The following is a 24,783-nucleotide window of genomic DNA, read 5'->3' on the forward strand; positions in this document are numbered from 1 at the left end:
GGCTCCCTGTTCTTTGACTTGAGAACATACCCCTATTGAACGCTTCTTAGGATTCTTTCCTTGGGCATGTGTAAGCACATGTCCCTCCGTGCAGTTATTCGGAACTATAATCAAATGGGTTTGGACCAAAAATATGAATCATTCCCAAATTATTTCTAACTGCTCTAGTTATTAAGTAGTTCCTTGAGACTAATCTTTGAAGATTTGTGTTTTTCCACACACATTAGCCAGTTCCATATGGGGTGTGGTCCAGTTCAGTGGTCCAGCCTGTGTCATTGGTTTATCAAACTTATCTTAGTCATGTGCCATAGTACAGACCATGCCAGGGATCTAGCTGTTGCTATAAATCCTGAACCCAAGAACTTGGGTAATCAGAGATTTTGGCTGGGGTGATGCATAAAACGTGGTACTTTCTAGTAATCATAAGAAAACTTTAGAAACACCTTGAAGAGGGACCCTGGAGTTAGATAGGCAAGTTGATTAAGAATGGGGTTTCTTCTCACGTGTTTGTCTTGTTGAATCCATCAACATATGGCACGGAACCAGTCATTTGACTCATTACCTCTTCTGCTTTTGGGGCTCCAAAACCTCTTATTTCTATAGTTTGCTTTGAGAAGCAGGGGAGAAAAAAATCCTCATATTAGGTGAAGAGGTGGTTTTTGTTGCTTTAGCAAACATTAAACATCCATGTGGGGGCTGGGGTTGATGAATGATTGATTTGAAGAAATGCTTCACCGTCCAAGTGGGGACTGAATTCAAGAACTAGACACACTAACGAAGATGACTTGCTCCGGATGAGATTGTTGGGGGCATAATTGAGGCTGAGTTTGTTCCAAGTTTTAACTTTTGGGTCCTTAGCATTCCACTGATTATAGTGTTTACCACATGAAATCCAGCATTAGGATATAGTTCAAGTGCAGAAGGGTCAAATGCGAGTCTTTTTAAATGGTAACAATTTTTTTTTGTCCAAAATTGGAACTTTTAGTTCGGGAGTTGATGGGGCAAGGTCCATCATAATGAGGCATTAAGGTTGAGCAATCTAGCAGAATGACTGGTTGAGAGATATAAACAAAACAGGAGAAATCATAAAGAAAGGGAGAGAGATGGGGACAGATAATTAGAGGACCAAGAACATCAGCCACTCCACCTTCTCCTACTGTTTTAATTAGGATGGGGGGCATGTGACATCTCTTCTCCTTTTCAATCCACCTTCAATTCAAAGCAGCTTACAGAATAGACTGGTCCTACCCCAGTTACTTTTGTAGCTGGGAAAATCCCATTAGAAAAAAAAAAGGGAAAGGAAAGCGGCAAAGGGAGAAAGAAAAGAGAAGGTACCAAGAAAAGGCATATAGGAAAAGGAGAAAGATATGGAGAAGATGATGATGATGATGATCAGAAGCCCAGAAAATCCTTCAAATGAAACCATCTCCGAAGAGCCCATCACAGCCACCACTTGCCCGAGCTGGAAGCTTTACGAGAACCCATTTTATTATTCTCAGCATCAACAACAACAACAACAACAACAGCAGCATCATCATTATCATCATCGTCATCATCAACACCAGCAGCAGAAGCAAACTAGAAACAAGCATCATCATCGGCTACAGCTCCCTCTCTCCGCTCGTAAGATTGCAGCTTCATTCTGGGATCTGACCTTTTTCAGGCCTATCATGGATTCAGAGCTTGATATAGCTCGAGCCCAGATCATCGAGTTGAAGGCTGAGCTTGAATTCGAACGCAAGGCTCGTAAGAAGGTGGAGTCCATGAATAAAAGGCTGGCCAAAGATCTGAATGAAGAGAGAAGGGGGAGAGAAGCCATGGAGAGGGTGTGTGAAGTGCTTGCCAAGGAGATATCATCAGATAAAGCGGAGATCAGCTGGATGAAAAGAGAGATAGAAGAGGAGAGGAAGATGCTGAGGATGGCAGAGGTGTTAAGGGAAGAGAGAGTTCAAATGAAGCTGGCCGACGCAAAGTTTCTATTGGAAGAAAAGCTGTTAGAATTGGAGGTTACCAAACAGACACAAGTTGAGAGGCCATCATCCAAGATGGAACACAAAAACCAAGAAGATAATGGGCGTGGAATTACAACAGCTTCTGCTCCTGCTGCTATCTCTTGTGGGGAATCAGCAAGGTTTATTCCAGGTGAGAAGCCCACTTGTAATGACAGTAATGCTGTGGTTCCATCAATGGCAATTCAGCGAAGAGCCTCACCGGAAACCGAAAATCCACATATTAAGCGAGGGATCAAAGGGTTTGTCGAGTTCCCAAGAGTTGTTCGAGCAATTGGATCTAGAAGTAGGCATCTGGGCACCAAACTGGAGTGCCAAAAGGCTCAGCTACGAATTCTACTGAAACAAAAGAATCCTATCCGTTCCAATAGTCTTATCATGAGTTAAAGAAACCAGTTTTCTTGTTCTCACATCTCTGTTTCTTGATTAACTCTGTTCTTTGGTAAGGCATAATCTTTTCTTCCTTGGTATTCTGATTTTCCTGGCCATTTACCAAGTACCCTGAACTTCTGTTTTTGGAAGAATGGAGTAAATACTGTTTTTGAGTTTGTAATTGTTGAAAGCATGTTATGATGAATATATGAGTTTGTGTTTGTGAATAGTTCATTTAGTCATGGAAATAAGAGAATTTAGATCTCAACTTGTGTTATAAGACTTGTTTCTATGATCAGCTCCTCTTGAATATTGAAGACATGTGCACATGCTCGACTTTATTACAAGTACTTGTGGATGGAAGTAGACCAACTTCAGGCCTGAAGTGGAAAAAGATAATTAATAATTAACCATTTAATCTCATAGGATATTACCCCAAAAAGTTCGATGTAAAAACCCCCTAAATTTGAAAGTAACCGATACATTTTACCCGAAAAGTAGACATTAACATGTGGGAAAAATCTGACTCTGAGATCCTGGAAAGGAGCAACAAAGAGATGAAATCTATTTTACATTCTCTGGAAGAAGCCAAATCATGTGAGGCAATGGCCCTTACCCTAAATATCTTCCATTTATATTGTGTACAATCTGGGGTATTGCTTGAGGATTACTTTAAGAAACTCCAACCTACCATGATTAAAGTTACTCCTTTAAGGCTGATCTCTAATTTAAAAACTTGTTTGAAAGTAGAAAAGCAAGTAAGCATATGATTAAATGCCATGAACTTACCATAATTCAGGACACAATGTTCCCAGCCCCGTAATCAAAGCTTTGATGCTGATACACCCTGGCAACTTTGTACCAAAGTAGCCCTACTTTTTGCTTCATCCTCCCAGTTTCTCTCTTTACAACTATTCTGGCTCCCAACTCCCAAGCCACCAAGTGTTTGTTGGAGGCCTCAATCTTCATTCATATCCAACCTATGAGACCTCAAATTTCATGTGAAGTCCTTTATATACTAATCAATTCTTACTCTATATCCAATGCACCACCATATCAGATGGTGGAAGGGATTTGAGTCTTTTCCTTCTTATGGTGTTACCCAATTCTAGATTATGATCATCCCACCTCAATCTACTTGCTTTCTATGCCTGCCGTGGTGGTGGGTCTTCCTACTTGCTCCAACCTCACCATCACTAGTATGACAGGCCTTCCTATTTACTTGACCCTGCACATAGCTCACAGCTCCCAAGGGTGTGCTGCTGATGATCCATGGCCTTATTTCCTTTCATGCAAGGAAAATTGCATGGTAATAAAGAATGCCCTAAACAAGAGCATCAGAGGATAGGTTTTGCCTAGAAGTTTAAACATTTGCTTGGGGCCTGCACATGGATTCAATAAATCAAAGAAATAAACATGTGGGGAGATTCGAGACTCTGATATCATGATGGACAACAAATTTTTCTAAGAACTTAAACCGTTATGATTTAATAATACAAAGTATATCATACTACAATGTATATCATACCCTTTGACAAAACCCTTCATCATAGTACTAAAAGGGCAATTGACACAAATTCCATCTTTCCAATTCTTTTGGTTTTGCTGATGTTTGGCCTTCCAGACCAGCTAATTGGCCTGGTTTGTTGGTTTGTTCTGCCCTCTCTGCTGTGGTCCAGTTGTGGATTTCTCAGCAACAACAAGAGAGGGAAGAAGAGCCCTTTCCCAAAAGCATATTACCATTTACCAAATTCCACCAAAAAAATAAAAAATAAAAAATCTGAGAAGCCCAAAACGAATATCATCAGAAACAGAGATGGGTATTTTTTTCACTCACCTGAATCACCATCTCTAGCCACCCATTACTTCCATCTGTCTGGTGGTCCATGGAATCATGTCTCCATAATTGACTTCCAAGACTCACGCACTCTATATGCTTTGTATGGAATCATGAAATTTGATTCGAGCATGTAGCTGACTTAATGTTGAAGTTTGTACTTCCACACCTCTAGTGTGTAAACAACCTTTTTTCATGTCATAAGAAAAAACGTTCAACTATAATTTTTATTTATCAAGATCATAAATTAATGAAATCTCAGCACATGGTTTAATATGATAAATTTCTTGTGCCTTTTATATAAGGTTTTTTAATTTTTACAAGGAATAACAAAAGGGTATATTTGACTTTTGGATATTGGGTAGAATCAACATTATTGAAAATATAAATATAATTTTTATAATTTCTTCTATTTATTATTTTTTTTTTTAAAAAAAAGTGTGCAAGTTCCAACCAAAGAGGGAAAAAAAACAAAGAAAAAGAAAAGAAACAAATAGTGCAAAGACCAAAGTGAAGGATAGATTTATCGGGAACCTAACCGTGGAAGTAGAAGAGATAAAATAATAAATAAATAAATATGAATAATAATAATAATAATAAATCCCCGAGCAAAATGGGGGCCCATGAAAAATTAGTTAATGCATCACGTCGTGGGCTCTGGTCCCCTACAGCCTCACACGAAACCGATAGTGGGCCCCCAGATTACGACTCCCAATGCCCAAAATGGCTAACGTCGTCACTCACGGAAAGCGACTCCATTCCAACGGACCGAACCTCCTTCAAACCCACCACCTCACGCGCAGGGCCCTCTTGCCCAATCACTTTGCCTCCGTAGCCAGAGCAAAAAGCAAAGTCAAAGTGCTGCGCCAATGGGTTGAGGACATGGAGGAGGTGGCCACCCAAATATTTCTTCTAACAAATCTAACAGCGTTAGTATCGAGGGATGAAAAAGTTATATGAGAGGGTAAGACTAGCGATTTATTTGTCCGTATTCCGTAAGAGGAGCGAATGTTGGAGGCTTGGGAAGCAAAGGAGTCGTCCAGGGGGCCAAAGGGCAAAGGGGGTAGTGGGCTGAGAATGGCGGCACCGTTGTTGCACCCACGTGATCACTTTGTATAAAATCACCAAGGAGAGGCTTAATCAAGAGTTTTGGGGGCTTTTCTTTTGGTGGGTTTTGTTTTTGGGTGTTTGTTTGATGGGAAAATTGAAGTGATTTTGGAAATGGGAAGTGGAGACAAGGGTGGGTTTTTGGAACGGTGTGATGTTAGTTTGGGTTTGAAGATGCAGAGTAGTGATTGTAAGAGGATGATGTTGATGCCTCACCAATATTCTTGTCATTATCAATGTGATGGCAGCGGTGGTGGTGGTGGTGATGGCGGTGGAGGTGGTGGTGATGGCGGTGGAGGTGGTGGTGGTGGAGATGGTGGGCCCATATTTTGTAACACAAGTAACCTGGTGGCGTCTATGAGTGATATATACGATGTTGTCGGCGCTGGTGCTGGTGCTGGTGCTGCAGTACCAAGGACTCTGCACCCTTTTACCACTGATACTTCCATCTTCAAATCCACTGGTTAGCTTCTTCCTTGTTCTTCTTCCCTGTCAACGACACTTGCTTCACTTTGCTAGTCTTTACCTTCTGTTTGGTTGGAGAGAAAACGGAGGAAATATATAGAATGAGGAAACATAACTTCTGGTTGTCTTGCGTTTTTCACTGTTGGATTCCTTTTCTTTAACATTTTCTCATCAACAAAATGGAGCATAAAGGAAAAAAGTTGCTCATGAAGAGGGAAGAAAAAAAAAAAGGCTAAAGATGTGATTTTTTATGTGGGTGCAGGAGGAATGGCGGCTTCTCTGAGAGTTCCTTTTACAGCAGCTCAGTGGCAAGAGCTTGAGCGGCAGACTATAATCTACAAGTACATGATGGCTTCTGTCCCTATTCCACCTGAACTCCTCATACCCATTAGCAGAAGCCTCTCAGATGTGACTGCTTCCCACTCTAATCGTAATCTCTTGCTTTTGAACTTCATATTCTTGGTCTTAAATTTCAATTTGTTGCCAATTTTTCCTCATATGATTTCTCTCTTTTAGCTGTTGTTTATTTATGTTGTTTGGTGGGTTAAAGGTTCTCTGGATTTGCGGTTCCCGAACAGCTCGGATCCTGAGCCGTGGAGGTGCCGGAGAACAGATGGGAAGAAATGGCGGTGCTCGAGAGATGTGGCACCTGACCAGAAGTACTGCGAGCGACACACTCATAAAGGCCGACCCCGTTCAAGAAAGCCTGTGGAATTGCATTCCGAGTTAATCAACAACTCCGCCACCACCACCGCCACCACCACCAGTAGCAACAACAAGCAGCCACTTAACCTTCCAGCTGACACCACCAAATCCTTTCAAGACAGGTCTCATCTTCTGAACCAAACGGAGGGCCACCACACATCTGCCTTCACAACCTTGGCGTCTGCTCCACCATACGGCCAAGTCAGGTGGGTTAGAGTTTAGAGTGTCTCACATGGCGTCTCTGACTCTTAGGACCCAAACCTCATTAATGTTTTTAGCTTATGATATACTTTCTTTTATTCTTTGTTCGTATTCGAGGTGTCTACAATGTGGGTCTCCTCCTGTCTTTTGTTTTTGCATAAATAAATGTGGGTGATGTGATTCATGGGTGTTCCCTGAAGGTGCCCGGAGTGGTTCACAAAAGGAGACACAGTCCACCAACAATGGCAGCAACTCATGCTGCAGTCCAAGCATGGAGTGAAGAGGAACAGCCCCAGCTGCGACAAAAATGTAAGTGTTTTCAAGCAGCGTTATGACGGGGAGCCGCTGTACTCGAGCTCCTTTTCTGAGTTGAGTGCTGCCCATGGCGTACAGACCCAGCGGCTCAACCACCAGTGTGGCTTGTTGCTTAGCCCCAAATTGGCTTCCTTCCAGGATACTAATCTGAACCAAGGTGAGACACAGACGGCAAGGGACTTCATTGACGCATGGTCCACTGCTGAGAGGGGTGGAGATAGTGACATAAATGAAATATGCAACAGCAAGTGCCCTGTTTCTTCAAGAGGGAAGCTTCCACTTTCCTCCCTGACCCTCTCAATGTGTGGTGGAGATGGAAGCAATGAAAAGAGCAGCCTCCATGGTGAATTGAGCCCTGGAGTGATGGACTTAGAAAGAGAGAATGGTGGGTGCTTCAAGTCTCAGCCTCTCAACTGGATGAACCCTGTTCCATGGATGGCTTCCCCACCTGGTGGACCACTGGCTGAAGCCCTGTGCCTGGGCATGGCAAGTACAGTGAAACCACCTTCCAACTCAGCATCAGTTCATGGTGGCAGCAGCAGTACCACCACCACTAGCAGCAGTAGCAGGAGCTCCTGTGGAGATGGCAACCAAGGGCTTAATTTGATTAATTGAAGGAGGGGGTTTAGGCCTCTCTACTGTTTGGTTGGACCAGTGCCACGACAAGCGACAATTTTAGGAACCCTTTTTCTTTTTGGCTTTGTTTCTTTGTTCCTTCTCTTAAAAGAAACCTTTCTTTTGCTTTTGTTTTCACCCTTTCTCACCCTTTTATTTGTGCACCAACCCCTTAAAGCAAATGTTTTCTTCAAGGAAGAATGAAAATTTTACAAACTTCTCTTCTCAATCGCTTTTCTTTTAAACAGTCATTCACAGAAGAACTCTATATTTCACATCATGTAGTTTTCTTGGATGAAAGCTCAATGTTCCAAAGGTACAGACCTGTCTTCATTTTTTAATATTATTGACATCCGTAGTTGACTGGTGCCCAATAAAGAACAAAAATATTATAAAAAAAAAAAAAAAAAACCAAGTCAACCCAAGGTGGAAGGCAGAAGACTTTGATGGCTTTCATTTCATTCTAATTGGAAGGACATTTGATAAAAAAATAATTATAATAATAATAGTACTTGTTCTGCATTTCATGGATGGGACCACTTTGTGATAAAACAATGATAGTTCACTTGCCAAGTAAGGAACCACCATTGCCAACCTCCATTTGGGCTCCATACACATGTGCTCAAGCCCAGTCTTATGTGGCCTTGATAACCTACTACCTGGCAGACCTATGCCCACCCAAGAAAAGGGTCAGACGTCCAAAAACCCAATAGCCCAGCCCAACTTCATTGTAAGGATCTGAATAGTTGAGGCCACCATTTTCGTGGTAAAGCAAGTTCAAAATCCATTCAGGAGTGATTAAGCATGTAATTTTCTGTTAGTAACGGTTCTCCTCAACCCACACCACCCCCCCCCCCCCCCCCCCCCCCCCCCCCCCACCCCCCACCCCCACACCAACAAAAAAAAAAAAAGTGATTTTTTTGTAATAAACACCTATCAATTGTTAGTCCAAAAATTACTTCAAGTGATTTTCAAAATTTTAAAAATAAAACTTACAATTTTATCAAAAACCTCGTTCCATAAGAAAAGTGCTTCAAACCATTGGGAATTGGTTTTGCAATGGATTAATACACAGAATCCCATGTACTATGTGTATCCATCAAAGTATCCAACTAATCTGCTTTGTTTTATCTTCCAATCTGTTATTATCTCTGAAAAAAGAACAGTGATGGATTTCCTTCAAGTCTCAGTAGCAAATACGGTGATATGACTTAAAAACTATATATTTACTCAGCCTTTGTCGCCTGTTTTTTCTCTGGTTGGCTCTGCATGTTTGGATGTGTTTGTTGACATATTGTACAACAGGAGGCAGAATATGTATCAGTGTATATGGTTGAACATGATAAGAGTTGTGGATATCTGCTGTAAAAATATCATGATAAGAGTCGCTTGGGGGATACATAGGTTAGTGTGCATTTTGAGAATAGACCAGTCTCTGAGATGGTGGTTGGGTAGATTTTTCATTTTTCTATTTTCCCTCTCAGCTGATGAAGGTGATGGTGTTCAAGGGGGTGTTGGTTTTTTGCTTGGAAGTTCAAAAGTGGTCTTTTAGTATTGCATTAATGCAATCAGCTAGGTTAGGCGACAATCATTTTCCTTCTTTCCTTCTCACTTTAGGTTTTTGTACAGTGGGCATTAATGTGTGTGGTCATTGCATTTTCAAGTGGGTTGAATTGTCTTCATCTTTCCTCATTCTCTGTCAACATCATTCATTCATTCCTCACTCTCATTGTAACTGAAAGATGCTCCTTTGATAGATATATATATATATATATATATATATATGTATATTTAGTCCTCACTTTGCTTGCCTGCGAGATAGCAAGATTACTATTCATCATCAACTCAGGATTTTAAGTTTTGTGGTGCTGTAATTCTACTCACCACTTTTATCGAATTTGAAGATGTAGAATCTGTGAATGGAACAAAGAAGAAGATGATAATAGTAATAATAATAATAATAATAATAATAATAATAATAATAATAAAATGGTGCAGAAAGGACTTAGATTAGAACAAGGAATGAAGAGATGAGTTATGGTTCCGTTTGAAAAGATCTGCCTAGGGCTAATGCAGAAAGTTGATGTCTGTTTTAGGCTGGGAAAAATAAATTCAGTACTAATTAATCCATTCCTATCAACTACTTCTACATCTCCTATTCAAATTAGACAATACATAACAACTAAATTCATCATTGCAGTGGACAATATCATCTATCATCAGCATGAGTCACCCCATTCATCTTAGCCACCCTCTTTGCTCGGTACTGGTTGTAGTTGGAGAAATCTCTCCACCAAGGCTGTCAGTGTAGCAGGAAGAGAGGTTGGCATGAACACTTTTGAAGCTGGGGCTTCTCAGGCTCTTGCTGAGCATACTACTACAAGTAGTGCTGGTGCTACTCAATGGCGCCTCAGGGACTGGGTAAGAGAGCCGCTTCCTTGCCGACCCACCTCCTCGCTCTCTCTCTGGCGTTGAGGGCTTCTGTCTTGGTGCACTTTCTGAACGAACCCGAGCCTTGGCAGACTCAGTGGCAGCCATGTAGTTGGGCAATACAGCACTAGCAACATCCCCATTTGTGCTTGCTCCTTGGCGGCACATACTGCCATTGAAACAATGAATGGAGGCTAGGTTCGGGGTGTGGGCTGTGGAATGGCTTTCTTCTTCTTTTAGGCATCTAGGGCTTGCTGAACGGACTTGCAGGGGTCTTGTTTTGGAAGGAGAGGGAGTGACAGGTGAGAGGTGGAGAGAGAGGTTGTGGTGCGCTTTGTGGAAGGGAGAGGCAGTGGAATGTGGGGTGGGTGGTCTGAGGTGTTGATTTTGATAAACTGAGGACCTTCGAACATTACTAGCAGAGTAAGAATAAGGCCTAGAAGTGTCAATTTCAACCGTCTTTATAGCATCTCTTTTATCAGTAGAAGCTCTGCTGCTGCTTTCCCATCGCTTTGTTGCCATCCACCTTTGAAGCCATTTTGTTCTTTCCTCTAGATCTTCTTCATCTCCTGCAAATGGGTTCCTTCCTGATCTCCATACCTTGATATGGACATCAAGATACTAAAGAGATGAGTTCTAATTCCGTAGAAAAGAACACAGAGAGAGAGAGAGAGAGAGAGAGAGAGAGAGAGAGAGAGAGAGAGAGAGAGAGAGAGAGAGAGAGGAACCTGATGAGAGAAAGCGTAAGCCAGGGCTTTTTCACGTTTTAATGCACCTTCCTTCCTACTTCTGAACATGGCTTCAATCTCCTCAATCTCATGGGGGCGGCCGCAACACTCATCTGCTATGCTGCTTCTATCCCTCGACTGTAATAACAAGCCATGAAAACACAGAAGAAAGGCATGCTTATGCCCTTAAAATGATGAAGACATTCACTCACCATGGACTTTCTGTGTCTAATTTCCTGAAGATATCGAGACTCCCATAGGCTGTTGGTTTCAGCAAACATTGACCTCCTGCTCCCTTCATGCGAAAGCCTCGCACGCTGATCACGCACCCGAGACTGCACTCGGACCAGAGCTTGCATACATTTCAGTGTCATCTTCGCCTGCTTTCGAACATTGTGTCCTCTTACCAAAGCTTGAAGTTTTACAAGACCCTTAAGTGCACGAAGCGCTGTCCTTGCCTTTACACAATCATTCTCTTCTTAGAACAGCAAGCATTAAACAAGAAAAAAAAACTCCCATAACTTATTACTTACCAAGTAGCCTCTGAAAGCTGTCTGAATGACTACAGCAGCGTAGTGTTCTCTGAAGAAGCTGGATGGCCTAGTGAGACGGACAATCTCCACAGCTGCTTGGGCTGTTGCCACAGCAGCTTCAGCTGCCGCTGCTGTGGCTGCTGCCACTGCAATTGCATGCCTCTGCTCAGCAACCAAAATGGGATTTGTGGGTACACTTGATATCATCTTTGTTTCACATTCTTGAACTTGAACATGATTAGTAGTAGTGGTAGTAGTAGTAGGTTTCCGGAAGATCCATCTTCGCTTCTCTCTCTTCTGCCCAAATGCAAAACCATATTATCATTTACAAAAAAACTCAAATCACAAAAAAACCCAAAAGAAGGAATGAAGAAATATTTACCTTTTCCTCTTCTTCTTCTTCTAGCTCATGCTCTTCTCTCCTTCTGCTACTCTTTTTCTCATTGTCCTTGATTGGAGACCTGAAGGCCCTTTTCACCACTGTCAACCAGGAGGACCCTCCCTTCTTTCCCATAGGCAAGTGAAAGAAAACTTAGCTGCATTTACATCAAAAGTAAAGGGCGTAAGGAGATAGAGGAGAGGTGCAGCATGTTAAGTATCTCTGATTCCTTCACCTCCATAACTGTTAAGGGGGAGAAATGAATGAGAGACTGAGATGACTTCAGAGTACGACCTCCAATATATCTGCTAAAGTTTAGGTGTTTTCTAGTGGCATGTCAAAAACTAGCTAAAGAAAAGTGTCAGAGATTGTCAAGAACTTTGCAAATATAATTGAGATAACAACTTACAAGACATATGACTTGTGAGAGAGAGTTGATAGTACACAAGAATCCAAAGTTGCTTAAACACTAGGGGACCTTTTCATTGTATCAGTAGTGTATGTGCTTTTATATTTTTCTCTTAAATAACAGCTGATCAACTCTAATGGCTTCACGTGTTATCAGCAGCTAAAGGACATAAGAAAGGAGAGAGAAGTGGTGAAGGGGGTATGTGTGTGTGTGTGTATATATATATATTGGTTAAGTCCTCCCTCGAAGACCACCAAGTAACCAGCATAGCCAGTTGAAAAGGGAATCCAGTTTTGGGTAAAGGGACGTTTGGCTTTATTTCCCGGTGGACTGGTCAAACTGTTTAGATTCTCTTCTCCCAACTATGAAATCAAGAGTAAATAAACAAATAGCATTCATGAGCCTCATCTGAGTGATGCAGTTCTCTTTCAGCTAGCTTCATCATCAGCAGCGGACGAGGGAAGCCCTTCTCTTCATTTGCTGCATTTATCACTTGTGACACTCTTTTCAATCTACTAGGTGGGAAATATAAAGATCTAATGCCACATTCTCAAGATCACAGGCGATGAGTAAATGGTTTCTGTTGTACCAAAAATTTTACATTGTCAGACCTTTTTCTTTTCCCCCTTTTCATAGACCCATTTTATATTTTTTATTAAGTAAATACACAAATAAAAACCCACTTTGTTTTAGTTGTAATTTGGAGGATGGCATCTCTGCCTGCTATTTGCAGCTACTCCTCCTGATAGAGATACCATTGGTAACATTCCCTAAGAAACCAAATGCATATTATTAACTAAATTACATTCTAGATTCTATAAAATAGCATATTGGCATGAGCTTAAACTCTCTCTCTCTCTCCCCCCCCTTTCCCCTTTTTCCCCCTATTTTATTTTTTTGTCTATCCATGTTTTTGTCCAATGCATGTACTCAAACCAGTGGAAACTAACAAATGGAACCTTTTGAATGAGAGTGGTTATCATTTCCCAACCATGATAAGTTAAAATTTGAATGTGAGGATAATGAAGATTCCATGGAACCTCTTTCAATCTACATGTATAATGATTTTGTATTTGGGTTCTGCTAGCTGTTTATGCTGTTCTCGTATGGCCTAGCTGTCTTGTCTAACAGGGAGAACATCTGATCACACACATAACGAGAGCCCAATGAGCCCAATATTTCTTGGGCTCCATTGCAAGGCCTTGGTTCCTAATTCTCCATTTGATTGCCTTTGAAGGTCAAAATGTAACTTGAAAGGATGTTTGAAATATTTGAGTCTCAATTCAAATATGAAATTAACCTTACTTCAATATAGCTAGTCACATCTACTAATATTTATACTTTATTTTATTGCTAGAAATAGAAATTGAAAACCATTCTGAACAGATTCATTAATAACCACCACAAGAAAAGCTTTTTGAATTGATGTTCTGAAAGCAACATCCATGTAAATGTTTTTCATTTTGAACATTTATTTGCAAAACAGAGACTATATACTCCTGCTACACTATCACTGACCTCTCAGTTGTGAAGACCACCTCATCTTCAATGCTCTCAGCACCATCTAATACATCCCCTCCCAATTTTTGCCCTTTTCCAAAATTTCTTTTGGTACCCTCCATTCTCCAATTCCCTCATAAGTCATAATAATAATAATTGGGCCCTCTCTTAAAGATGGGTCTACACCCTCTGTGAGCCCCCAGTCCCCAGTACTTTCCTACCATTTTTTTAGGCCATTACCCAGCAATTATTACTGTGTTCCTCTGCCATTTTTGAATCCATTTCCCGGGAAAAACCCCACCCCACTTTCCCTCACCTCCATCACTTTTCAGACTTGGTTTTGGCAAAAGGAGGTGGCCATCATTAGTGTATAAGATGATATGCATTTGGGGTAAATGTGGGTAGAGCTAGGACTCTAAATTGCATTTGAAATGGTCATATTTTAGAAAAAAATTTATTGAATGTGGTCAGCAGATTGGGAAAAGAAAAATAAAGTAATGGGAAAGAAAATTGAATTCAAAGGAAAAAAGGCTCCTCTTTAATGCTTCAATGTACTGTGTGATTAAAAAAACCAAAGCAAAACTTAAATTTTAGCGCTCAAGTCCCGTGCGCCAACAGTTACTCAGCATTTTGAAATTGAATGCTCTGCTCCACAGTTTTCGCCACCGAGTGAGTTGAGCTGATGCATTTTCTCGGATTTTCCTCACAAAAGTAAAGGGTTGTCTTCAAGATCCTTATTTCTGAGTCTCTTTTGATTGTGGTTTGTCCGTTCTTGAATCTATTGCAAGTCCAAAATGGGGTGTGTTTCTTCAACTCTGCTGAACCATGAGGAGGAGTTGGGTCAATTGAGTGGCTCAACGCTGGGTCACCATATTGTGTCGCTCACGTCCACCACCTATGGCCTGCTCAACCTCGATCCACCTCCTCAACCCACCCACCCACCAACCTTAACTCCTCGGTTTACCCTCGGCTCGGTGTTCCCCAGCCCGCTCTCCGAACCGAGGGGCATAAGGTCAGAGCCAGAGGTGATCAACTCCTGGGAGCTCATGGCGGGTCTCGACGCCGACAGCTTCCGCTTCCCTCCTCTCCCGCTAGCCCCCTCCAAACCGAAGGCATTGGCCATCAAAGAGACCAACATCAATAAAGAGAACTCTAACCCCAATCGTCCCAATTGCGGTGATGAATTGAGGGTTCTGAAGCCATTGAACGACAGCGTTTTGCGACAATGTTTGGCGTTGCTGGATGGGTTCGAGAGGCTGTGCCCACCGAATGGAGAGAACAGAGTGGTGGTCTACACGACGACGTTGAGAGGAGTGCGGAAGACGTTTGAGGACTGCAACGCCGTGAGGGCGGCGATTGAAGGCCTTGGGGTGTCGCTGTGCGAGCGAGACATTTCGATGGATCGAGGGTTCAAGGAGGAGTTGAGGGAGCTGATGAAGGGGAAAGACAGTTGCCAGATGGTGCCGCCGAGGGTGTTTGTGAAGGGGAGGTATGTGGGTGGGGCTGAGGAGGTGCTGAAGATAGTGGAAGAGGGGTGTTTGGGTGAGCTGCTTCAAGGGTTGCCTAAGATCAGAGCTGGTGAGGTCTGCGAGGGCTGTGGGGGAGTGAGGTTTTTGCCTTGTTTTCAATGTAATGGCAGCTGTAAGATGGTGATGATGGTGAAGGAGGAGATGGAGCAAAAGCAAGGGAGGAGTGTTGTGGTGAGGTGCCCGGATTGTAATGAGAATGGTTTGGTGCTCTGCCCCATCTGTAGCTGATCCTTCACCTACTCATTTCATCTGGTTGCCTCTATCTTTGTAAGATATTTTCAATAACCAGTTTGAATTTTGGCCTGAATGAAAATCATCTTTGCCTTCCTTTTGATCTATATACATATATAGCCCTTTCTGTTCAATGTTATATTGTGATTGTTTGCTTTGCTTTAATCTAAACAGTAGGGGAAACCAGAACTAGATATAGGAGTGGAGGATGGGGAAAGGGTCTTGCTTTTCACCATCCTAAGTGACAAGATTTGAGTTATGAGGGAACCTCAGTGACAAGATTTAAACTTCTGCAAAAGGAAAGTGTTTCCTTGCAACACCATGTAAATCAGATTTTGAGAGTGAGTCTCTTTCAAAAGATGGCATAGATGTAAAAAGAGTTGTAGAAGTTGCTCGAACGCATTCAAATGACTGATCTTTCTAATTGGTGTGCGGTGGCTTTCAAAAAACGCTTCATCGAATAATTTTGCAAATTTGGTATGAGAGGAGAATGAACTTGAGTTGATTGCTCAATTTATTGGGAGAATTTGTCTGTCTAAGGATGAGGAAGTCTCTGCCACATGTTTTTATTGTTGGTTTGAAATTTTAGGAAGGTGGAATCTAGGCTGATGACTATTGAGCATGAAAATCATTCGAAGCTGAGAATGCCTTGCCAGGCGATGAGCTGGCAAGGCAAAAGGAGACATGTCAACCTCCCATCTGTTGTTAGCCTTCAGAGTCTTCATCAAGTCCCCCTCAAGCTACTATGTATTGAATACCCAGGTCTCTTGCTGTCTGGATCCCAATAGCTACAGGATTTCCTCTTTGATATTGCCATTGATGTAATAACCACTTTATATTGTCTAGAATCCTCAAACATGAGACAAATCAAGAAATAGAACACAGCCGACCTTGATGTTAGGAGTTCACAGGGATGAGGCTTCCACATGATCTCCACTGTAATTCCAAGATCCATCTCAGAAAGTTGGTCCATGACAAGCTCAAAAAAGCACACTAACCCCTTTAGCAAGTTCTCAAAAATCTCTCTTGTTTTTTTTCCTTTTTTGTGACCTAAATGCAAAATGATATTGCTAGTGTTCTATATTGTCCAAGCTGTCATGAAGTTAACTAGATCACTGATGTCCATACTTCATAGGAAAAATATTCTCAGCCAAACATTATTGAAGTGGGCAGCAATGGGAAGGCAAAAGCCATTTTCTCAGCTCGTTATTCAATGTATAGGTCACCATATGATTTGGGTTACCATGCAAGTTATACTCTGCTATTGCAAATCTCTTCTTATTAGATTTCTCTTGATTAGGAGTACCATGCTTGCTCTTGGTACAAGCATATTTACACCATTGTAAATATCAATCCTCAAGATCTTTCTGAAATATTTTGATGATGAAATTAAGGGAGTAGTTCTGTTAGATCCCCACATCCTTCTGAGTCTTCGGAATAATAATGTAATACATGCTTCTTACTGAAAACATCTTATTTGGAGTAAAATCCCATATCAACTTAGTCCTCAGGCAGCCTAAAACTGATTTTGGTGTATATTCTCAATGAGGCAAGAAGATTGCTGAAACCATTTTCTTGTATCAGCCCATTCAGCTGCTGTTGCCAACACTCCACCTAGTATATTCCATGATACAGAATGTAGTTAAGTTGTATTCAGATGAATTTCATCCATATCTTCCCCACCTCTCTGCCTGCTGATAAGATTAGGGTTTTTGGCAGTAACAGTTTTCTTCATACAGACAGCATCTACAACCAAATTATGTAACCAGGCTGGCAGGCTCAGTTCAGAACTTATGCTTTATATGATCAGAGGCCCATTAATTACATGACTGTCATTTCCATGATCTGTTTGTAAAAATATCGTAGGAAAAGCATTTCCTCTTGAAGGTGTTTCACCCCAATTGTAGTGTCAAGGTAGGGTCACAATGTTGAACTCTTTTCGATATCCCTCACCCCAAAAATAGAGATGGGGAAAAGTAAAGGAAAAAGTAGAGGAGCAAACGTAGGTCTGGCCCTTAATCACATCAAATATCAATTACAGAATTGATTCTTTTTCCTTTGTCAAACCATGATTTAGCCTCTTGACTTAGACTTACAATCAACCAGCCAGTTTTCATGACTAGATTAAGATGCCTTCATAATTTCATTTCAATAACCTGGACATTGCCTCTTGCCCCACTAAGCTCACAGCATTCTTCCTCAATGATCCATGAAAAGGGTCCTCCCCATGCCATGTCCATTCTCACAAAATCCTGTAGCTGAGTTTGAACATATCCCAGAGGACAAATACAAAGCACCCTATCTTACTACTGATGCCTGCAGCATTTAATGTTTGCAATACAGGCAGGGCACCCACCTGCTTGGATGAACCAGACCTTGACCCACACCGGCACTCAGAATGTGATGGTGGGCTTGAGCTGCTAGAAATTTCCTTGGGTGGAGACCCACTCTTTTATTCTCATTGCTAGTGATTAATTTAGTAACGAGCACATGGGTTACACAGATAATGGCTGTGATTAGTAATGGTCTGGCAATGGTGCAATTATATTATTGATGATGGAGAAAATCCCAGTATGAATTCACAGTGTAGCCATGAATCCGGCTCTGGCCATGCGTAGGGGAGCAATAGAGCAGAGCTCACAATGTGGAATTACTTTCAAAGTTGGCCTAACCTGTATGAGCTCCACACTTCATTTCACCAATTATTAAGGACGTTTGAGCTCTAGCTTAGAATCTAGCCTCTTGTTCAGGGGGAAAAAAAATCCTAGAAAGATTCACAAAGAAGGATATACTTGATCAGTCCTCCTCCATACACTTGGAAAATTTCTATACTGCCTCGGATATGGCATATCAAAGTTTCACACCTCATCATATTATTTCGTACCTTTCCTTATTATTATTATTTCTCTTTTTCGTATTTAATCACATATTGTTTGTATCTTGTCACATTCCTGATACCATTGATCGAATCATTACCTTACCGGTAACCAATTGACATTAGACAAGGGCATTTGGTATCGTACTAAGTAGTGTTATTAGGAACCAAATCATGCCAGTATCTAATCTCCACACATGTCCAAATTACTATGATTAATGGCGTAGGGAAATTAGGTAGTGCACAGAAATTGGGCCTAGAAGCTGGGATGGACATGTCTAAGGTGTCGCCTTGTGGGGTCTGCCGGTAATACCCCAGATGGTGGTTGGGCCTACCTTAAATTTGTCCAATCTGTGTATCTGGCCTTGAGGCTTTTGTCATCTGGGTGTATGGCTTCCATAGTCCACTAGCTGGCCCATTAAAAGGTTGGAAGTGATATTACTTTGCTTTTATTTATTGTCATAATCCCTAAAAACATAATTTTAAAAAAGGAAAAAGCATGTATAGAAGCAAAAATTCTTTGAAATTGCAGACCATCATTTTTAGGGTTCAACGACAAAATAATTGATCATGAAAAAACATTGTATTTGAGTGACCTTTAGAACAGGACACCAATTATACCAAGGAGACACCACAACCTAAAGAATATATGCTTTGACTATACTAAAGCAATATTCTGTGGACCAAGTATCAATATAATGCAGTTCAAATGACTTGATTTTGAGTTTCTAATTTACTTTCCTTCACCATCACTTTTGTGCCCAAAAATTTCATTCCCTACGCCCTATGTACTGATTTCATCTAAAAATTAATTCATGTCTAGCAAGGGACACTAACCTAGTGTCCTCTACCATACTTTAGGTTCCATAATTCAATCCCACTTCATTTATAGCTCATACTATTGAATTAAAAGTTCTAATATCATGATTATTTTTTATTTTTTTTATAATCGTAGATGGTTGGATCAGAAGACTCGAACTAGTGATCATTGAGAGCAAATCCAAGACCGGACCAACTAAAAGATAATATCATGATTATCTTTATTTTTAATAAAAATATTTTAAAAATATAATTTCTAATCATAAAATTTCAAGGGGTTGCACTAATAATCACTTCTACTAGAGATCGAACTCGATGTTTATGACATTCAATACCATATCTAAAATGTATTTCTAAAATGATCATTTTAGGTAGCATGACATTATCACCATCCAACTAATTGATTGGATAAAAATGATGATGCAGATGACACTACTTTCGAATTTAATCTTAAGACTTGACTTGTGGGAGGGCTAGAGATAAATAGGCCTTATAGATTATAGACCTTTTGGTGACAATGTTTTTCTCGAGAAAATATTGATCACATTTGATAAAAACCCATCATTTATCAACTATTTACAGTCCTTCCTCGTTTGAAGCCCCTGTGACTTGTAGATTCCGTTATCTTTTCCCTAGATAACGGAAAAAGTGACTGTTGAAGAGTTCCATAACCATATGATGATGGAGAGAAAACAGTGCAGCGGAAATCTTTAGTAGCTGATAAATGAATGTAAGTTCAACTTGCATTGCTTATATTTGCAATCATTCGTTGCTTCTTTCTGGTAGTTCTTGGTCTCCATGAATGTGGATAAATTCTTGACTTGGAGCCCAGTTTTCTGAATTCCTCATGATTTTGCTACCAGAAGGAATCAAAATCCAATCATTTAGTTTTTCTTTTCTTCCCTTCTTTTTTTTTGGGCTATATTGCTCTAAGTAGTTTTAGAAAGGGCATCATCATTCTAGAAGGAATAAGCCAAACCTGAAAAGAAAATCATTTTCTTAATAATTCAAATTTTAAAAAAAAAATCATTATCCTGTAAATATTAATTACTTTGAATCTAATGTCTAATGTCTATATAAGTGTTATGACCTATACTCTCTAATAATCGTACAAATATTATTTGACTTTTGAAATAAAACTACATATGTCATGTGAGTATTATAACACCATTTACGGTTAAAACAAAACTTTAAAGTTGTTTATATGAATCGAACGAGTTAGTCGTCCCAAAGTGATAGAAAACTCTTCAAATTTTAAGATGTTATAAGCTTACAAGGTGGAGAGTTAAACAAGTTTTGATTCTCGTATAATGCTTTTTTTTTTTTAAATTTTGATAAATTTTATACTTAAAGCTTAATAATTTAAAGTGATTTTAAATTAAATTATATTTAAATTATTAAGTTACATTAAGTTATTACATTACTTTTAATTTTAAATCATAATATTAATTTTTATTAAATATATTTTATAACATAGATCAAGTCATTGGTAAAACTTTCCATGTAAGAGATTAATTATGTCATGCTCACCGTAATCCTACGTTAGCAGTCAAAGCTAAGAAAAATTCTACGTAAAGGGTCTTAGTCTATTGGAATTCTTTTAAAATTAGTTGCCCAAACAGTGACTGATCAAGAGGTCTAAAATGCCGGCACTTGATGTGACCCACCCCCTAACTCTTCCTCTCTTCTCACCTTTCTACCAGGATCCATTAATGGACATGTTGAATTCAGCTGCTGCTGCTACCGCTCATGGATATATCTCTACGTAATTTTATGCTCCCACCTCACTTTGCTCTTTCAAATGAACATTATCCATCTCACAGTACTTTTTATAGAATTATGATCATCATGCTAAATATTAATTCATTTGATTTTTGAATCAAAATTAGGAGGGTTGTGGAGAGGAGGTGAGGATGTGGTCAGTGATGACGAAATTAAGGAAACCAATCGAGTGCTTACCTTACTTTTTGTTGGTGAGAGGGCCAACTCAGTAAGGTACATCCAACGATTGGTGATGGTTTCATATCAAGGATATGATATGATTCTTTCAATGATGCTGCCTAAAAAAAACATATATAGAGTCTTTGACTCTGTGTGTGTGCATACTATAGGTCGCTTCAAAGATATCTGAGAGTTGAGCATTAGTGTCTCCAAGGTGCAAGCTAATTATCTTCTTAGCTTGATGCCCAACCAGACAAAGATTCTACAGTATGTGTGTATTTATTTTGTTGATCTTAGTTCTAAAAAGGTGGTCACCTTTCCTATATGCTGTATGTCATTATCAGTACGTATGTTAGGTGAGAGCCCCATGTTCTGATCCTTCACTCCACAGAAGAATAACAGATTCAGCCACGGCCTGGACCAGGATCGTGATCTCCCACCTATGCAGCCAATTAAGCAAGTGGGTATCATTAGTTCTTGACCCTGTGCTCCCTTAGGGTCAGAAGAGAATGATACCCTCGTTCTCAAGCTTTTCACCATAATAACGAATTTGGACATGATTGCGGGGAGAAAGAAGATATGAAAGGACCCAAAACACAGTAAATTCTTCATCAACAATGGTGAAATGGAAGATGTTATTAATTAAGTAGGGATAATGGTTGGCAATGCTGCTACATCTCAGAAATCACCACGGTTATTTATGCAATACACAGTATTATCTAGCTAGCTAAAACATATGATATCTCAAGAGGTTGATCTGTTATACCGACAAATGGCCTAATGGGTCTGATGAGGAGGAGGAGGATGATCGAGTGAAGTTCCACAGATCCATCTCGCTGTTATAGTTCTGGGGGTTTGGATTCGGTCTACTCGAACGTAGGTGTGATAATTCTACATCATGGTCAGGAGAAAGGCAGAAACCCATGTTGGGGTCTGTACTGAAACAGGAGAGTTGCTTGGTGTCCACTTGACCATTGAGCTGAGAAGCCACCAGCCTGTCAAAGGCAACCCAGTCATTGAGCCCAGCTTTGGGGTCATGAACTGGGGTGGTGTTACACCCACTGCCTTGGTTCTCAGAGGAAGGCTCACTTCCTCTGAGCATCTCATCAATTGATTGCAAGCAAGCAATATTAAAACACCGTTCCTGATCAAAGTGTGAGCTGTTGTTGGGCAGAGAAGGAAGAGTTGGGCTCTCCAGCCTTGGAAGATGCATAAACCTTTCTTGGAGACCCTCGCTGATGCCTGTGTTGTTTTGGTTGAGAAACCTCATGGTGTTGTTGCTGTCAGAGAAGTTCACGTTGCTGATTGCTTCATTTTCCTGCTTGCAAGTCCTTCCCATGTAGGAAAGTATCTGATCTAGAACCCCATCGTTGCTTGAATTGAGCATCTGGGTCCTTGAATCCATAGAGTTTGATGTGCTTTTAGGGCTCTCCAAGGTCTTCTGGTAGTTTTTCTTTCTGAAAACGCGGCAGACCACCCAACCATCTTCTGGCATGGACTCTCCCAGTGAATTGGATGCCTGAATTCAGAACCAAAATTGTCAAATAAGCAAGACCCCAATGGACGATAAGTCTGTGCCTCAGAGCGTGAAAGTTAAAAGGCATAAAGGGGAGGCCTTACCATGGTGTCATGAACTGGGGTGTTCTCCTCAAGCCTGTACTCATGCATGATCCAATCGGACTTTTGTCCGTGTGGGGCTCGACCCTTGTAGAAAACCAGTGTCTTCCTCATTCCAATTCTTCTAAAGCTACTGTAGATAACCTTATCGCGCCCAGTGGCTTTCCAGAACCCTGCTGCGGTGGCGCGATTTGTTCTTGTCCCTGTGGGGTACTTCTTATCTTTGTGACTGAAGAAGTACCAATCATTCTGTGGAGTGGATCCTATTTTGCATTTCTCTGCAAAATTTCGAGAGCAAACATGAGCACAAAGAAAGCAAATCATGAAGCATTACAGGGTAGTGAATCTAGAGAAGGCTTTACCTTGAATATCCCAGGGCTCAAGCTTATTAAGATCAACATCACGAATCACATCCAGGTCTATCTTCTCATAGGCCACCTTCTTCCTCAAATAGTAGTGCAGAAGCTCCTCTTCTGTAGGATGGAATCGGAACCCTGGAGGGACCTGAGACTGACCATTCACTGATAGATTCATATCCTCTGACATTAGTACTTCAAATAAGGAAACCCAACAGGGCCTGCTTCTGAGATTTTGCTGCCTTAAAAATCTTCTGAAATCCAACAAAACTGATGGACAGAATAAAGAGGAAGAAGAGTCAGAGGGGCGGAGAAAGAGAAAAGAATTAGACAATCACCAGGTATGGGTGTGGTGCGTAAGGAGTACTGCGGGCATGATAATTTATATAGGTTGTAGGACATGAAGGTCCAACGATGCATAAAAAGTTTTGGCATCATGGCCATGAGTGTACTTTATGTGGGGTATACCCCATACCCCCTTGGAGAAGAGCCAACCACCCAAGCCTAGATCGAGAGATAGGATAGGGCAGAAGGGGCCCTCAATAGGTAGCCATGTGGGTCACCCCCCAACTGCGTTTGGGCTAACCCCTCCATCTCAAGTGTGACCCTCGACCTTAAAATCTTGTAGAAAAGCACCTGTGAAACCACCACTATCCTCAGAGAAGCTCTCTCTCTCTCTCTCTCTCTTCACACTCACATCACTCGTTTACCTTGTGCAACCACCCCCAACGACAACAACGCAAGAGAGAGATGATGGGGTCGGGAGGGATTGCGCTTTCATGGCCCCGTTGGAGGAGAAACACATGATGATGGGCGCAACAGGCTTGTGGAAGGTGTTTGTATCTTCTACAGCTCCAGCTCCCACTTTTTTCTACTATCATTGCACTCACCAACTGCAAGCCACCACATCATGACTCCTTCTACACAAAAGTTTCTTCCAATTTCAGCCCCCATTTCACCACTCCAACCATTACTACAAGAACCAAGTACTCTTTCTGCAAAGTCCCATTATCTTTACCATCTACACAGTAACATGCACAGAAGCACCCATTTGAGCCACACAACTCTTCCATTCAAAAGGCATGATCACCAAAAGTAGAGCTATATACCTTTATATTTGACGTACTCTTCCAACCTTTTGGATTGAAAAAGGGCATTATTAAGGAGTAACATAACCTTTACCTTTTCACTTTGTCCTTCAATTTTTGTGGGGCTACTTGAATTTTTCTCTGAATAAGAAAGATATAACATTGCTAGCTAAGCTAGCTTCATTCACCTTGTAAAAACCCAGCAATGACACATTACTTATTGCCATCAAGTGTGAGTAGAGAAGAATGCGTCAATGCATACATACAAGAGATTATCTACCCTTGCAGTAGAACCCTTGGAATGACACATTACTTATTGCCATCAAGTGTGAATAGAGAAGAATGCGTCAATGCATACATACAAGAGATTATCTACCCTTGCAGTAGAACCCTTGGAATGACACATTACTTATTGCCATCAAGTGTGAATAGAGAAGAATGCGTCAATGCATACATACAAGATATTATCTACCCTTGCAGTAGAACCCTTGGAGACAAGGTGAGAAAAAATAAAATAAATTACTTAGATTATTTTATCTTATTTTGTTCTTAAAGCTGGCGGCAGGCCACAAAAACCAAAATATAAGGCTTTACTTTTAGTTAGGTCGTCACTCCAGTGGCATCATTGTTTCCATTAATCTAATTGAATGAAAGTGAAACACGTTTAACATCTAGTTTATTCTTTCTAGCTAGAATTTTTTCTTCACTTGTCTGGTATGACT

General features: G+C 40.8%; 5 protein-coding genes across 5 annotated transcripts; 3 read left to right on the forward strand and 2 right to left on the reverse strand.

The window, feature by feature from the left end:
- Positions 1-578: 578 nt before the first annotated feature.
- Positions 579-2,610, forward strand: LOC100253094 (protein BRANCHLESS TRICHOME). Its single transcript, XM_002272534.4, has one exon. It carries the CDS (start codon positions 1,368-1,370, stop codon positions 2,394-2,396), a length of 1,029 nt encoding a protein of 342 aa, XP_002272570.1. The 5' UTR covers positions 579-1,367; the 3' UTR covers positions 2,397-2,610.
- Positions 2,611-5,077: 2,467 nt separating this feature from the next.
- On the forward strand, positions 5,078-7,855 carry LOC100258227 (growth-regulating factor 8). The gene is made up of 4 exons (XM_002272499.5): positions 5,078-5,788; positions 6,053-6,220; positions 6,341-6,701; positions 6,897-7,855. Exons 1-4 carry the CDS (start codon positions 5,440-5,442, stop codon positions 7,624-7,626), a joined length of 1,608 nt encoding a protein of 535 aa, XP_002272535.3. The 5' UTR covers positions 5,078-5,439; the 3' UTR covers positions 7,627-7,855.
- Positions 7,856-9,616: 1,761 nt separating this feature from the next.
- On the reverse strand, positions 9,617-12,117 carry LOC100263362 (protein IQ-DOMAIN 17). Its single transcript, XM_010661863.3, has 5 exons — positions 11,700-12,117; positions 11,318-11,614; positions 10,997-11,242; positions 10,785-10,922; positions 9,617-10,656 (listed from the first exon to the last, which is right to left on the reverse strand). The coding sequence occupies exons 1-5, from the start codon at positions 11,829-11,831 to the stop codon at positions 9,865-9,867; spliced, it is 1,605 nt and encodes a 534-aa protein (XP_010660165.1). The 5' UTR covers positions 11,832-12,117; the 3' UTR covers positions 9,617-9,864.
- A 1,841-nt stretch (positions 12,118-13,958) lies between these two features.
- LOC100241093 (uncharacterized protein At5g39865) lies at positions 13,959-15,472 on the forward strand. Its single transcript, XM_002272420.4, has one exon. It carries the CDS (start codon positions 14,400-14,402, stop codon positions 15,360-15,362), a length of 963 nt encoding a protein of 320 aa, XP_002272456.1. The 5' UTR covers positions 13,959-14,399; the 3' UTR covers positions 15,363-15,472.
- A 6,132-nt stretch (positions 15,473-21,604) lies between these two features.
- LOC100244394 (NAC domain-containing protein 43) lies at positions 21,605-23,559 on the reverse strand. Its single transcript, XM_002279509.5, has 3 exons — positions 22,980-23,559; positions 22,621-22,895; positions 21,605-22,519 (listed from the first exon to the last, which is right to left on the reverse strand). The coding sequence occupies exons 1-3, from the start codon at positions 23,161-23,163 to the stop codon at positions 21,761-21,763; spliced, it is 1,218 nt and encodes a 405-aa protein (XP_002279545.1). The 5' UTR covers positions 23,164-23,559; the 3' UTR covers positions 21,605-21,760.
- Between the last annotated feature and the right edge of the window lie 1,224 nt (positions 23,560-24,783).

The sequence above is a fragment of the Vitis vinifera genome, chromosome 2, assembly GCF_030704535.1.
Source record: "Vitis vinifera cultivar Pinot Noir 40024 chromosome 2, ASM3070453v1".
In the NCBI taxonomy this organism is placed as follows: Eukaryota; Viridiplantae; Streptophyta; class Magnoliopsida; order Vitales; family Vitaceae; genus Vitis; species Vitis vinifera.

Bases quoted from the DNA above. Each gene is read 5' to 3' on its own strand.
- LOC100253094 (XM_002272534.4), top strand. From the start codon at position 1,368: ATGGAGAAGATGATGATGATGATGATCAGAAGCCCAGAAAATCCTTCA.
- LOC100258227 (XM_002272499.5), top strand. From the start codon at position 5,440: ATGGGAAGTGGAGACAAGGGTGGGTTTTTGGAACGGTGTGATGTTAGT. The intron at 6,221-6,340 runs GTAATCTCTTGC...GGTGGGTTAAAG, and splicing joins GACTGCTTCCCACTCTAATC to GTTCTCTGGATTTGCGGTTC. The intron at 6,702-6,896 runs GTGGGTTAGAGT...TGTTCCCTGAAG, and splicing joins CCACCATACGGCCAAGTCAG to GTGCCCGGAGTGGTTCACAA.
- LOC100263362 (XM_010661863.3), bottom strand. From the start codon at position 11,831: ATGGGAAAGAAGGGAGGGTCCTCCTGGTTGACAGTGGTGAAAAGGGCC. The intron at 11,243-11,317 runs GTAAGTAATAAG...GATTGTGTAAAG, and splicing joins CAGCTTTCAGAGGCTACTTG to GCAAGGACAGCGCTTCGTGC. The intron at 10,657-10,784 runs GTTCCTCTCTCT...GTCCATATCAAG, and splicing joins CTTACGCTTTCTCTCATCAG to GTATGGAGATCAGGAAGGAA.
- LOC100241093 (XM_002272420.4), top strand. From the start codon at position 14,400: ATGGGGTGTGTTTCTTCAACTCTGCTGAACCATGAGGAGGAGTTGGGT.
- LOC100244394 (XM_002279509.5), bottom strand. From the start codon at position 23,163: ATGTCAGAGGATATGAATCTATCAGTGAATGGTCAGTCTCAGGTCCCT. The intron at 22,896-22,979 runs GTAAAGCCTTCT...GAAATTTTGCAG, and splicing joins TGAGCCCTGGGATATTCAAG to AGAAATGCAAAATAGGATCC. The intron at 22,520-22,620 runs GTAAGGCCTCCC...TTCTGAATTCAG, and splicing joins CCCCAGTTCATGACACCATG to GCATCCAATTCACTGGGAGA.